This window comes from Alligator sinensis, unplaced genomic scaffold, assembly GCF_000455745.1.
Source record: "Alligator sinensis unplaced genomic scaffold, ASM45574v1 scaffold436_1, whole genome shotgun sequence".
In the NCBI taxonomy this organism is placed as follows: domain Eukaryota; kingdom Metazoa; phylum Chordata; order Crocodylia; family Alligatoridae; genus Alligator; species Alligator sinensis.
Window position 1 is genome coordinate 92,087 of NW_005842172.1, and position 14,304 is coordinate 106,390.

The window sequence follows — 14,304 nt, forward strand, 5'->3', positions numbered from 1 at the left end:
ATAGTAGTGGCATATATTTGTGCCACTGCTAGTTGTCCCTGGGGAATGTCCCTGCATGCATGCTCTGGCGCATGGCAAGTTGCCCCAAGTGTGGTAGAGGAGGCTGGGGCCAGCACCTGGGAGCCCCCAGCAGCTTTACTTGGAGTCCTGGGGCTCCAGCAGCAGTCATCCAGGTATCCAGAGCATGGCCAGCAGCTGGAGTCTGGCTCTGGCCAGCCAGGCTCTAGTTTTGGGTGGCAGTTGCTGCCACCATGTTCGCCATCCCTCTTTTTTTCTGGTGTGCTCCTGTATGTGTGGAGTATGCAGTTTGTGGTACCGGGGATGGGCCTGTGGCATCACAAATCACATATGTGCACTCATGGATGCACCTTAAGGTGCCATCCTGCTCTGACTTCTGCCTTAAAAGCAGATGATGTCCTGTGCATGACTCTTCTTCATACTCTTTTCACATTGTTTAGCTGAACTAACAGAGAGGCATAAGTTTTCAAAGGCAACAGCCTACTCCTTTAATTACTGTTGTCTACAAAAGCTTATTTCTCTCCAAACCAGTTAGTTTCTAAGGGCGTCTTTATACCTGCTCCAGCATGGGGGGGTGGGGCACGCTTTAATTAGAGTGGCTTTGGGAACCTCTCTAATTAAAGCACCCACAGTGTCTTGTGTATTCAGTGTCCTGCACTTCAAAGAGGTGGCAGGGGCACTTTAAAGCTTGTTCAACAGGATTTAAAGCACTCCCATTGCCATTTTGAAGTGCAGGGATACTGAATATGCATGATACCAAGGTTGGAGTGTGCTAATTAATCAAGTCTGATCTGACACATGCTAATTAGCATGCATTGGAGCAGGCATCCAGCATGTGTATAGGTGCCCTAAAATGCCACTTTGCCTGACTTGAGACAAACAGGGCTATCTACCTCTATCTGTTTTTAAGATACTGACCTTAATATTATTGCACATCAGGTATTCTTGAGTTCCTGTTTCACATATGGCTATAGCTTATAATGAACAAAAATTGTGGCCACCTGGCACTGATTAATAGTTTTATCAAACAAGTTTGGTATCCAATTATTGGTGGGAAAGGAATTTAAGAAAGTCTGACTGCAAAAATCATGTTTTGGTTATTTGAAGATAAAGGAAGAACTTGCTTTTTCTATAGTGTCTCTTCACTAGAGAAGTAGTGAAGAGACTGGGATACCTTCAGGGTAACATTAAAAAAAAATTGAAAGTCAGTACAATTTTTAGTACCTAATTGTCAGTAACTTTTGAAATAAACTTTCTACACTGTAAGCAGCTGTACCTGTTGAATAGTAGACTGTTTCCTTGCCTTATAATCCATTGTCTTTGTTGGTGGATTATGCTGAGGAGATTGCATAGTAGTAACCATTCTAAAATTAGAAGCATTGTGCTTCAGGAGACAGGAAATTATTGCACTGAGTCATTGCTGAGTTAGAGAGAACTGCATTGTAATGGCACTGGACAGCAAAGTAGGCAAGTTGACCTGAGAAGTGCCTTCCAATCTGGACTTCACAGATGGAACTAGGGATAGTTGTAAAACAAGTTTTGTGTCCATATTGCATCAGAGCAGGTAACCAGGTGTGTACTATTTGTGCATCAGCTGCACAATTCTAGGGAAAAGATAGGGGTTGATTTACTATTATATTTCCTGTCTGGATTAAAGACTGATTGGGCAGTAGTTTTTAATAAAACTAACAACCTGTGTCCAACAAGGAAGCACACACAGAAGTACACAGTCCTAGGAAAAGTAAATGTGGACTTTGAAAAAAGAACAAGTAAATAAAGTCACTCCCTTATTGTGTATATAAAGTATCTTCTTTCAGTGTACTTTATCTCAGGGGTGGGCAAAATATGGCCCGCGGGCTGGATCTGGCCCATGAAACAATTCTATCTGGCCCATGAAACAATTCTATATGGCCCATGGGGCCCCTAAAACATTTAGAAAATTAATATTTATCTGTCCTTGGTTCCTGTAAAAAATGACAGGAGCCAGGGGCAGTAGGACCCAGGGGAAGCCCTGGTGGTCTCCTGCAACACCAGGGCCCACCTGACCCTGCCCCCCAAACTGGAAGCCCCAGGCAGGGGCTTCTGGCGTGGGACCATGTGGCTCCACTGGCGCTGGATACTCAGGTAAGGGGTGGGGAAGGGCAGGGAAAGACTGTGGGTAGGGAAGGAGCTGGTGCTGTGTGGGGGGGAAAAATAGCCCCTCCCCCGCCCCATAGCTGGCACTCCCTGCTGCAGCTGCTCGCAGCCTGCACAGGGCTGTCCTGAGCAGGCACAGGCAGCCCCACATGGGCTGTGAGCAGCTGCAGTGCGGGGCGTCAGCCACAGAGTGTGGGAGGGGCCACTTTTCCCCACACTCAGCACCAGCTTGTAACCCACCCCGGCTGCCAGCCTGGGCCCTGCGCCAGCTCTGGGCTTGCCCGTTGGGGCTGTGCTGTGGTGGCAGCAGTTGCTTGGCGTGGAGGAAAGTGGCCCCCCCCACTTGCCACACCGGGCACTGTTTGCTGCTGCTGCCTGCCCGGAGCTTGCGCGCTGGGTGGCACCACCACTGCCCAGCGCGGCTAGAGGGGGGGCTGGTGCTGAGCGTGGGAAAAAGCAGCCCCTTGCCTGTCCCATTTCCAGCACTCCACACTGCAGCCACTCACAGTCCATGTGGGGCTGCCTGTGCCTGCTCAGGCAGCCTTGTGCGGGCTGTGAGCAGCTGCAGCAGGGAGCGCCGGCCACAGGGCAGGGGAGGGGCCACTTTTTCTCCGTGCTCAGCACCAACTCCTTCCCTGCTGGCAAGCAGGAGGTTGGGGCTGCATGCTCCCCCTGCCTGTACTGCAGGGCTGGGCGGCGCACTTGGAGTGAGCAGTTGTGTGAGTCAGTGGGATCACGGGGCCCACACTGGTGTCCTGGGGCCAGCTCCGGCAAGGCCCAGAGCAGGGCAGCAAGAGTACAGGGTCCTGGCTGGTAGTGGCTCTATGAAGCCAGGCCAGCTCCCCCCCTCTCCCTGCTGGTGCAGCCCAGCCCAGCTCCACAGACCCCTGCCAGCCTGTGCCCCACTCTGGGCCCCAATGGTGCTGGCCCTGAGACATTGGTCCCATGATGGTGACCAGGGGGTGGGGCACCTGTCAAGGGATTGGGCTACCCATGAGGCCCTCAACAGCTTGCCAAAACTGGGTAAGTGGCCCTCCGCCCAAAATAATTACCCACCCCAGCTCTATCTCCTTCATTAGTTGCTCAAAAATCTTGATTTATTTGTATTAGATTAATAATTTTATGCAATTATGTTCAATTACTGCTATATGAGCTGTCCTATCAGTTCAGTGTACCTTTTAGGCATGATTGAATTCTTCTGAATGTAGATTGAATTCTTCTTTGTAGCCTTTTTCAGTAGAGAGACCCCCTATATTCTGCAAAAAGAAAAATAAACAATAGGTTATTTAAATTTTCCTAACAGCATAGGTTCCTAAAGCTTCCATTGTCTACTTAGATCCATACTTGTATACAATGGGAGCATGGGTGGACCTAGAATTTTGAAAAGGGAATGCACATGGTGAGGTGAATCATCACATAAAGCAACACATGTTTTTGTGAAGTTAAAAATAATCTGGAAGCTTTAGTAATATACTAGGGGCTTAGGGATGTATTATTCAGTTTAAGCTTCAAGAAAAAAAACCATAACTTCATTGGAATGATTTAAAAACCAATCTTCAGGGCTGTGAAATAGGAGCTTCATTATTAGGGCAGCTAACAGATAGTAGAATTACAGAAGAAATGCTAACTTGTTAAGCTGAACATCAAGACCATTATTAAGAAGAGAGGGTCATGAATACTAGTGGAATGAAGAGTTCAGAATGGATCCAATAGATGATAATGAGCCATGAAGTCACAGAACCATAGAAAATTAGGGTTGGAAGAGAGCTTGGGAAGTTATTTAGTCCAACCCCTGGCTCAAAGCAGGACTATCCCTAACTGTAGCATCCCAACCAAGGCTTTGTCTAGCTGGGTATTAAAAATCTCCAAGTCTGCAGATTCCATAGCCTCTCTGGGTAAACCTGTTCCGGTACTTTACTACCCTCCAAGTGAGAAAGTTCTTCCTAATATTTAACCTAAACTTCCCTTGCTGCATCCTGAGACCACTGCTCCTTGTTCTGTCATCTGCCACCACTGAGAATAGTGTAGCTCCATCCTCTTTGAAAGTACCGTTCAGGTAGTTGAAAGCTGCTATCGAATCCCTCTTCAGTCTTCTCTTCTGCACACTAAATAAGCTTAGTTCTCTCAGCCTCTCCTCATAAGGCATCTACCCTAGTCCCCTAACCACTGTCGTTGCCCTCCGCTGGACTCTTCCCAATTTGTCCACATCCTTTCTGTATTGGGGTGCCCAAAACTGGACATAGTATTTCAGGTTTGGCCTCACCAGTACATAATAGAGGGGAAGAACCACTTCCCTTGATCTGTTGGCAACGCTCCTACTAATGCAGCCCAGTATGACATTAGCCTTCTTTGCAGCAAGGGCACACTTTGACTCATATTCAACTTACTGTCCACTGTAACCTCCAAGTCCTTTTCTGCAGAGCTGCTTCTTAGCCAGTTGGTCCCCAGCCTGTACTAGTGGGATTGTTCTCTCCTAAGCGCAGGCCTTTGCACTTCTCCTTACTGAACCTCTTGAGATTTCTATTGGCCCAATCCTCCAATCTGTCAAGGTCTCTCTGAATCCTCGCCATACCTTCTGGAATATCAACTACTCCCCCAAACTTGGTGTTATCTGCAAACTTGCTGAGGGTGCACTCCATCCCATCTTCCAGGGTGTTAATGAAGATATTGAACAGAACCAGCTCTACAACTGACCCCTGGGGAGCTCACTTGATACTCACAGACAACTAGACATTGAGCCACTGATTACTACTCTTTGAGCTAGGCAATCCAGCCAGTTTTTATCTACCTTACAGTTCATTCATCCAACTTGCACTTCCTTAGCTTGCTTGCAAGAATGTTGTTGGAAATTGTACCAAAAGCCTTGCTAAATTCATAGTTTCATAGTTTCATAGTTTCAGGGTCGGAAGGGACCTAATAGATCTTCTAGCCCGACCCCCCGCCAGGGCGGGAGAACAACCCGAGAAAAAAAAACAAAAAACAAAAAACAAAAAACAAAAAAAAAACCACTCACCCTAAAAACAAAAACGGGACTCAAATGAGTCCAGCCAGGTAAGTATCCAGCCTCTTCTTGAAGATCCCCAGGGTAGGGGCCAGCACCACCTCCCTTGGAAGTTGGTTCCAGCTCCTAGCCGCCCTGACTGTGAAGTAGTTTTTTCGGATGTCCAATCTGTACCTCCTCTCCATCAACTTGTGCCCATTATTCCTTGTTATGCCAGCAGGGGCTAGGGGAAACAGCGTCTCCCCCAAACCCTTCTGGTTCCCCCTAGTGAGTTTATAGACGGTCACCAGGTCCCCCCTCAGCCTTCTCTTGTGGAGGCTGAATAGGTTCAAGTCCCGCAGTCTCTCACTGTAGGGTCTGCCCTGTTGTCCCCGGATCATGCGGGTGGCCCTCCTCTGGACCCTCTCCATGTTGTCCACATCCCTCCTGAAATGGGGCGCACAGAACTGGACACAATACTCCAGCTGCGGCCTGACCAGCATCGCATAGAGGGGGAGGAACACCTCCCTGGCTCTACTCGAGATGCACCTGTGGATGCACGACAAGGTCCGGTTAGCCCTGCCAACCATGACCTCGCATTGTCGGCCCATGTTCATCTTGGAGTCAATAATGACACCAAGATCCCTTTCCGCCTCCGTGCTCTCAAGTAGGGAGCTCCCCATCGTATAAGTGTGCTGCTGGTTCCTACTACCCAAGTGCAGCACCCTGCACTTGTCCGTATTGAAACGCATCCTGTTCCTGTCTGCCCACCCCTGTAACCTATCCAGATCCTTCTGCAATCTCTCTCTCCCTGCTAGCGTGCTCACCTCCCCCCAAATTTTGGTGTCATCAGCGAATTTAAACAGGTTGCTCTCCACCCCAACATCAAGATCGCTGATGAAGACATTGAACAGCGCAGGGCCCAGGACCGAGCCCTGAGGGACTCCACTACCCACCTCCCCCCAAGTCGAATATGATCCATCCACCACCACCCTCTGAGTGCGACCCTTCAGCCAATCTGCAATCCATCTGACCGTGTAGGCATCTATGCCACAGTCGCCTAGTTTACTAATTAGGATGGGGTGAGAGACGGTGTCAAAGGCCTTGCTGAAGTCCAGAAAGACTACATCCACCGCGACACCTGCATCCATGGCCTTTGTGACCTGATCATAAAAGGCAATCAGGTTGGTCTGACATGATCTCCCCCTAATAAATCCATGCTGATTGCCCCTGAGCATCATCTCGGATGCCGGCCCATCACAAATGTGCTCCTTGATGATCTTCTCAAAGAGCTTCCCCAGGATTGAGGTAAGACTGACGGGCCTATAATTGCCCGGGTCCTCCCTTTTCCCTTTTTTGAAGATGGGGACCACATTAGCTACCTTCCAATCGTCTGGCACCTGGCCCAAGCACCACGATCGCTCGTAGAGCCGTGCCAGGGGCCCTGCAATAACCCCAGCCAGCTCCCTCAGCACCCTGGGGTGGAGAGCATCCGGACCCGCTGACTTGAACGCGTCCAGCCCCTCCAGAAGCTCTCTAACCCGGTCCTCCCCAACCTGAGGTCTGAAGGCGATCCCCTCGCGTCCGGCTTCTATCACAGCAGGGAAGTCCCGGTCCCTGCACAAGAAAACGGAGGTGAAGAATTGGTTAAAGAGGTCCGCTTTATCCTCTGACGCAACCACCAGATTGCCCCGCATATCCTGCAGGGGCCCCACATTACCCGGCGCCTTCTTCATCCTCCCAATATATTTGAAAAAGGACTTTTTGTTATCCTTAATCCTGGACGCTAATCCGAGCTCTATCTCCGCCTTGGCCTTCCTAACAGCCCGCCTGCAGGCCCGAGCAGAGGAGGTATACTCCTCTTTGGAGATTACACCCCCCTTCCACCGGGCGTACGCCACCCTTTTGGCAAGCAGGCATTCCCGGACACCCTTGGTGAGCCAGGGGGGCTTTTGGACACTCCTGCCCGCCTTGCTTCTTGTCGGGATGGACACCCCTTGGGCCCCGAGTATCGTTTCCTTAAGGAACGACCACTCCTCTTGGACGCTGAGTTCCTCTGCCCTCAAGGACCCCAGTTCCTCTCCCACTAATCTCCTCATCTCACTGAAGTTGGCCCTCCTGAAGTCTAGGGCCACCACCTTGCTGCGGGCCCTTGACACTCTACGCTGGATGGTGAATTCCAGCACGCGATGATCACTATTGCCCAGGTGGTCAAGAACCTGGAGGCCTCTTACCAGGTCGTCGCCTGCGGCCAGGACCAGGTCCAGCAGAGCATCTCCTCTGGTGGGACTGTGCACCTCCTGAATTCAAGGTATTACATCCATGTTCTAGCATCCACAGAGCCAGTCACCTTGTTACAGAAGGCAATCAGGTTGGTCAGGCATGACTTGCCCTTGGTGAATCCATGCTGACTGTTCCTAATTACTTTCTCCTCCTCCAAGTGCTTAGAAATGGATTCCTTGAGGACCTGCTTCATGAGCTTTCCAGTGACTGAGGTGTGGCTGACCAGTTTGTAGTTTCCCAGATCCTCCTCCTTCCCTTTGTTGAAGATGGGCACTATATTTACCCCTTTTCCAGTCATCTGGGACCTCTCCCAATTGCCATGAGTTTTCAAAGATAATGGCCAGCGTATCTGCAATCTCATCGTCCAAGTCCCACAGCACCCTTGGGTGCACTCTGTCCGGCTTCGTGGACTTGTACACATTCAGCTTTTCTAAATAGTCCCTAACCTGTTCTTTTGCCACTGTTGGCTGCTTGTCTTCTCACTAAACTGTGCTGCCAGGTGCAGTAGTCTGGGAGCTGACCTTGCCTGATAAGACTGAGGTGAAAAAGGCATTGAATAATTCAGCCTTTCCTGCATCATCTGTTAGTAGGTTGCCTCCCCCATTCAGTGAGGGACCCACACTTTCCCTGGTCTTCCACTTGGTGCTGACTGTAATAGGGAACTCTTGCCCTGTTACTGGGAAGTGGTGTTGCCCCTTAAGGGCAAGGTTTTTTGTAGCACAGGCAGCCAGCAGAGTGGGGGTTAAGAAATAGCCCTGTGGTCAAATCAGCTGCCAGGGGAGTCACATGACCTGAAGGGGCAGGGCTTAGGAGCATATAAGCCAGAGCAGGGAGTTAGACCTGGGAAGCAGCAGGGGGAGGAAGTGTTGCTGTAAGCTGGCTGCTTCTGCTAGGCAGGGTGTCTAGGGAAAGCAACCCGAGGGATCCTGGTGAAAGGCCTGGAAGAAGTATGGTAGGCTGCTGGTGTTTATGTTGCTGCCAGATGGCATAAATGTGTGGGTTTTAACTGGTGCTTTGTGGAAGGGACTAAGGAGTGGTTGGAGGTCTCATTAGTGCTTGGAGAGCAAGTGACTGTTTTGAGCCCTGTTAGGGATCATGCTAAAAGGCAGAACTTGGGGCCAGAGAGCCCAGAGCCCAAGAAAGGGTGGGAGGGGACAGAAATAAAGATGCTGGAGGGCATGATAAGGGGCTGGAATCTGGAATCCAGGTCCAAAACAGTGGGCCTTGGCTAAAGAAGGGTGGAAGATGGGAAGGCTGAAGCCCCAACAAGGGAATAAAGGCCTGAGGTGGCCTGGTTCTACTTGCAAGCTTCCTTTTTGTATTCTAGCTGACTGAAGAGTTCCTGCTAAGCCAAGCTGGTCTTCTGCCATACTTGCTTGTCTTCCTGCATATCAGGATCATTTGTTCCCACGGCCTCAGTAAAATACAGTTGGCTCTCTTGGCCTCCCTTCAACTTCAGACTGGCCTCCCAGTGTATCCTAACCATCACTTTCCTAAGTAAGTTGCAGTCTGCTTTTCTGAAGTCCAAGGTCCATACTTTGCTGCTCTTCTTCCTTCCTTTCCTCAGGATCTTGAACTCAATCATTTTATGGTCACTGCTGCCCAAGCTGCCATCCACCACTACGTTCCCCACCTATACTTCCTGGTTTGTGAGCATCAGGTCAAAAACAGCATGGTCCCTAGGTGGCAACTCCAGGACCAGGAGGTTGTTTCCAACCTGCTTCAGAAAATTCCTGAATTTCCTGTGCACTGCTGTATTGTTCTCCCAGCAGATGTCAGGGTGCTTGAAGTCCCCCATGAGAACGAGGGCTTGTGATCTGGAAACTCCTGCTACCTGTTTGAACAAAACTTCATTCTTCTGGTCTGGTGGTCTATAATAGACACCCACACAGCACCCTTGTTGCTCTCCCCTTTGACCCTAACTCAGAGACTTTCAACAGGCCTGTCTCCAATTTCATACTCGAGCTCTGAGCAACCATACGGCTCTTTTACATACAGCACAACTCCTCCTCTTTTGCCCTGCCTGTCCTTCCTGAACAGTTTATACCCATCCATGACAGTACTCCAGTCATGTGAGAGAGCTAGTCCACCAAGTCTCTGTTACTCAAGTCATGTCACAGTTCAGTGACCACGAGACTTCCAATTCCAATTCTTCCTGCTAATTTTCCAGCTTCCCTGCACCTCCCAGATTAGCCATGGAGCTTTGTCCCACACCCTGCCCTGCCCTGCCCTGCCCTGCCTGGGCAGTGCCTCCCCCAGCCCCAGCCCCTCCCTCCCTCACTGCAGGAGCCTCGATCTCCCCCCCACCCTATATCCTTTCCCTTCTCCTCCCCCTTCCCTTCCACCACAACAGACTGACCAGCTGGACACTATTCCTCAAGCTGCCAAGCTGCATATTGGAAATTGGATCAGTATTGGCCGATATGCCTCCTTAAAAATTGGCTATTGGTATTGGCCCCAAAAATCTCTATCGGTTCACCCCTATTAGTTACTCTTAATTAAAGAAAGAACTTAGCTTAAAAGCTCCCCTTCAAAGATGGGGGTGGCAAAGTGACCTGTGAACTGCTTGTAAACTGTCCTGCTTGCTACTCCTGTTTAATCACCCCCTGGTCACTATGGGAGTGTCCCTGTATACCCTTTGGGCATGGACTGGCTCTGTCCCCTTTTTAGGGCTTTTGTTAGACAGGCAGCAACCATTCAACAGTCTCCCAGATAGAGTACTCCCAGCTGCTCAGAGCACCTGGTTTCCCTTCCCCTTCCTCCTGTGGCTCCCAGTGAATGGCTTGCAAAGTGCCCTGTTAAGTTTTAAAATTAGTCAGTTGATTCCCTCAGCACTGCCTGACTAAAAATGCTGCTGCCACTGCCAGACAGTTGGTTTTAAACTTTGGGTGGAGCAGGGATCAAAGTGGGCAGTATGTGTATCTATACACGCCCTGAATCCACCCCAGAGTGGGAGATACTGCTGGAGAGGAGCCACTTGTAGCTCTAGCCCAGGGGTGGGCAATTATCTTGGGCAGAGGGCAGCTTTATGAGTTTTGGCAAGCTGTCATGCCAAGGGCCGTATGGGTAATCTCGTCCCTTGACAGGTGCCCCACTCCCTGGTCACCATCTTGGGACTGGAAGTCCCACCTCTGACCCTTGCCACCAGAAGTTCCTCCCCTTGCCCTTGGAAGTACTCCTTTGGAGAAGAGGGTTTGCTATCTTAGAAACGGGGAAAAAAACAAATTACGTACTAAAAATGAAATACCAATAATATTATATTTTAATTCAATTAAAAAAATATTTTTGTCCTGATACCTGTGTGTTTGTGCTTTTATATGTAGAAGCGATTGCATAATAGCTCAAAATGTAGTCTTGCTTTTGTATAGTGTGGGGTGTGCACTGGTGTTGGGGTGTGTGGGTGGGTGGATGTGGGGTTTGTGGGGAGCTGTGTGTGTGCTTAATTGTGAGATGTGTGATTGTGTCTGGAGGAAGGTGTGGCTGGTGGGCTTGCAGGAAGGGATGCAAGGGGGGAGCCAGCTGGGCTCTTGTCCCTTTGGACCCAGCTGTCCAAAGCCTCATGGCCGCATTTGCACTCCGGTAGCTCCTGCTGCTGCCAGGAGGCCAGGGGCTGCCAGGGAAGGGCCTGTCAGGCTTGGGGGTCAGCGTGGGGGGCTCCTGGAGCCACTGGGGGTGGCACGAGTTGGTGGGAATGTGGCCTGGGATGCAGGAAGTCCAAGGAGGTGGTGCAGAATTTGCATTGTGCGCCTGAGGCTTGGGGCAGCAAAGGCCTGGCTGCCCCCACCCACAGGTGGCCCAGGGGCTACTTTTCTGCTTCAGAAGCTCCTGCAGCTTCCAGGAGGCTGGAGGCCCCAGGGAAGCTCCTGACCAGCCCTAGGGGCAGTGCAGGGGGACACCTGAGGCCACTGGGGGTGGCATGTGGCCTGGGACATGGGAAGTCCAGAAATGTGGTGCAGAAGTTGCATCCTGTGCCTGAGGCTTGGGAAGGGAACAGCTTGGCTGCCCCCCACCCCACAGGTGACCCCGGTGGGTGCTTCAACCCTGAGTGGGAGGCCCAGCCTCCCCCACCCTGCAGGGGTCCAGTGGCCTGGCAGCAGCTCACACCCCCAGCCCCAGGATGGGCGGGAGGCTATGCCAGGAGCCGGAGCAGAGCCATGGCTGCTTTTTTCCTCTGAAAGCTCCTGCAGCCTCCCTGAGATTCCTGTGCCCTGGACCTGAGCCCTGCCAGGTCATGCCACCCCCAGCAGCCTCAGGAGGTGATCTGTGCTGCCTCTGGGGCTGGCCAGGAGCTTCCCCAGGGCCCCTGGGCTCCTCGTGGCTGCAGGAACTTTTGGAGCAGAAAAGCAGCCGCGGATACGCTTCTGCTCCTGTTGCAGCCATGTTCCTGTTGAGCCATGCCACCCCCAGCAGCCCCAGGTGCCCCCCTTGCTGCCCCCAGGGCTGGACAGGGGGGTTGGGAGCCAGCCACAGTCAGGTGGTGCCCTGTGACCAGTGCAGATGAGGCCCAGAGCAGGGTGGCAGGAGCCCAGGGTGCAGCTGGCTGGGCTCTATGGAACCAGGCTGGGATGCCCCATCAGAGAGAGGGGAGCCACCCTGCTTTGGGCCCCACCAGTGCTGGCTCCCGCGTGCCCCCTTGCTCCCAGACCTGTGGCCAGATGGGGACCAGCGTGCCCCCCGACCCCCTCTTACCTGAGCTTCCCGTTCCGGCATGGGCAGGAACAGCCTCATGGTCCTGCTAGCTGTGTGGGGTGGGGCAAGGCGGGCCCTGCTCTTCCAGGAGCCTGCTGTGGCTTCCACTGGGTCCTACTGCCCCTGGCTCCCGTCACTTTTGACAGGAGCCAGAGGCAAATAAATATTAATTAAAAAAAAATTTCTAGGGACCCCACAGACTGCACAGAATGGCTTGGCAGGCTGGATCCATCCTGTGGGCCATATTTTGCCCACCCCTGCTCTAGCCCATCATCCTCAGTAAATGAGCGGAGCTCAACCCCTTGTGCTGAGCTGAGCTGAAAAGGCATTTGACAGAGTAACTACTTCTGCTTTCCATCCCCTCTGTTTACTATGGAGCAAGAGAATGGTAAATCAGCCCTATGTGATATAAACCTAAATGATTATTAATAGTACAATAAATATAGCACTGACTGAAAAACCTTTTTCCCTGTTTGTTTTTAATCTGCTTGATTTCAGCTGACTGCATATTTTGCTGGTGTGAGCAGCCTTCCAGCTAGAGTGCTTAAATGCTAAGAAAGGAAATTGAAACTGAAACACATTTCTGGCACAGACATAATTTTCAGCCCGTCAGCATGAATTTGATCATTTCACTAATCACCATAATTCTCACTGTAATGCATGTAACAGTGTATATACACATATAAAATAATTCTGTTTGTAATTTTCAAAGGCAATTCCAATTTGTTTATTTGGAAATTACCTAAAGAAGGAGACTTCTGAAGTGAGAAGATTTTATTTTCCTTTCCTGCTTCTGCTGTAACACCGCCAAGTTTCATGTTACAGTAAAGGGCATGAGTCTCTGGCTGCTACAGATAACACTCTCCCCTGTTTTTCTAACATTAAAATGTACTACATATTTGTCATGCCATTAAAGTATAGTCTCTTTTGATTAGGAACTAGTTTGATATAATTTGTTATAGGTAAAGAGAGAGAGATGTAGTTAGCTGTGTTAGTTTGAAGTCAAGTAGAAGGCAGCGTAGAGTTGCATCTTATAGATAAATGAGAGAGAAGGGGGACTAGGAGAGAATGTGTGTGTGTAGTGCAAGCTTTTGTGAGCTGAAGCATGCTTCATCAGATACTGTGAAAGTGTTGGGGAAAACTTAGTCCCCAGGTTCGTTGGGTGGAGGCTCAGACAAATGACAACATAAGTTCAAAGACTTGATTTATTAAAGAATGCATTCTGAACAGACAACTGCCCCGAGAGGAAACTGTCCGTTGTTCTGCTTTGCTCATGACTCAATTAAATAGGAAGCACGACATCATAGCCAGAATTATTTCTACACTAAGTTTCTGCTTTTACTGGACAGGACAGGACTAGGACAGGATTGTTTCAGTTTGCGCTAGCCTAGCGGTTTTGGGTCATGTCCCTTAACTTCTTCAAAGCTTAAGCTGCGTATGTGATCTGCTCGCTTACACATAATGGCAATTCGACTCCATTTTGTTCCACTTCATTCCCCTCTTTGATCCTTCGAAAGAAGGATCATTCTATTTCTATCTGGCGCAGGTCTGTCCATAGTTTCTCCTGTTCTATCTCATTTTTCTTATTCTACCATCATTCGTTTTAGTGTTTCCTTTGATATTGTTGAGATAGTTTGTTCAGCCTTCTTTACACACAATTTTACGCAACATAAAATTAGTTGTGCTATTACATATAAACTTAAGCCTAAAATTAGAATCATACATAATGCAAACATTATTTTCTTGAGCAGACCTTTGAACAAACCACTAGGGTCTAACCAGGCAAACCAATCTGCTGAAGAGTCTTTGGGAAGAAAAGCAGCTTCAGCTGCCCTGGCAGTGTGAACTAAAGCATCATTAACTTGCACTTCTACTAACTTGAAAGTACTATTTACATAGCTACAACATTCTTGCCCTATTACTGCACAGGCACCCCCTTCGGACGCTAAAACATAGTCAAGAGCTAATCAGTTTTGCATAACCATTTGTCGTAAATTATCCTGGGTTTGGGCTATGGTTTTTATAGTGTTTCCCAGACTGGTTATTCATAGATTCATAGATGTTAGGGTCGGAAGGGACCTCAATAGATCATCGAGTCCGACCCCCTGCATAGGCAGGGAAGAGGGCTGGGTCTAGATGACCCCAGCTAGATGCGTATCTAACCTACTCTTGAACAACCCCAGGGGAGGGGGGAGCAA

The 14,304-nt window shown here is 49.9% G+C and overlaps 1 protein-coding gene across 1 annotated transcript in view; it reads right to left on the reverse strand.

Annotated features, from left to right (window-relative positions):
• SAMD9L (sterile alpha motif domain containing 9 like) overlaps nt 1-12,360 on the reverse strand; it is a 19,637-nt gene extending 7,277 nt beyond the window's left edge. The window contains exons 1-4 of the mRNA XM_006025892.3: nt 12,107-12,360; nt 7,369-7,484; nt 6,691-6,751; nt 3,330-3,410 (exon numbers count right to left, since the gene is read on the reverse strand). Coding sequence (XP_006025954.1) covers nt 3,330-3,340 — 11 coding nt within the window. The 5' untranslated portion in view covers nt 3,341-3,410; nt 6,691-6,751; nt 7,369-7,484; nt 12,107-12,360. The remainder of the gene's footprint in view (nt 1-3,329; nt 3,411-6,690; nt 6,752-7,368; nt 7,485-12,106) is intronic.
• Nucleotides 12,361-14,304: the final 1,944 nt, after the last annotated feature.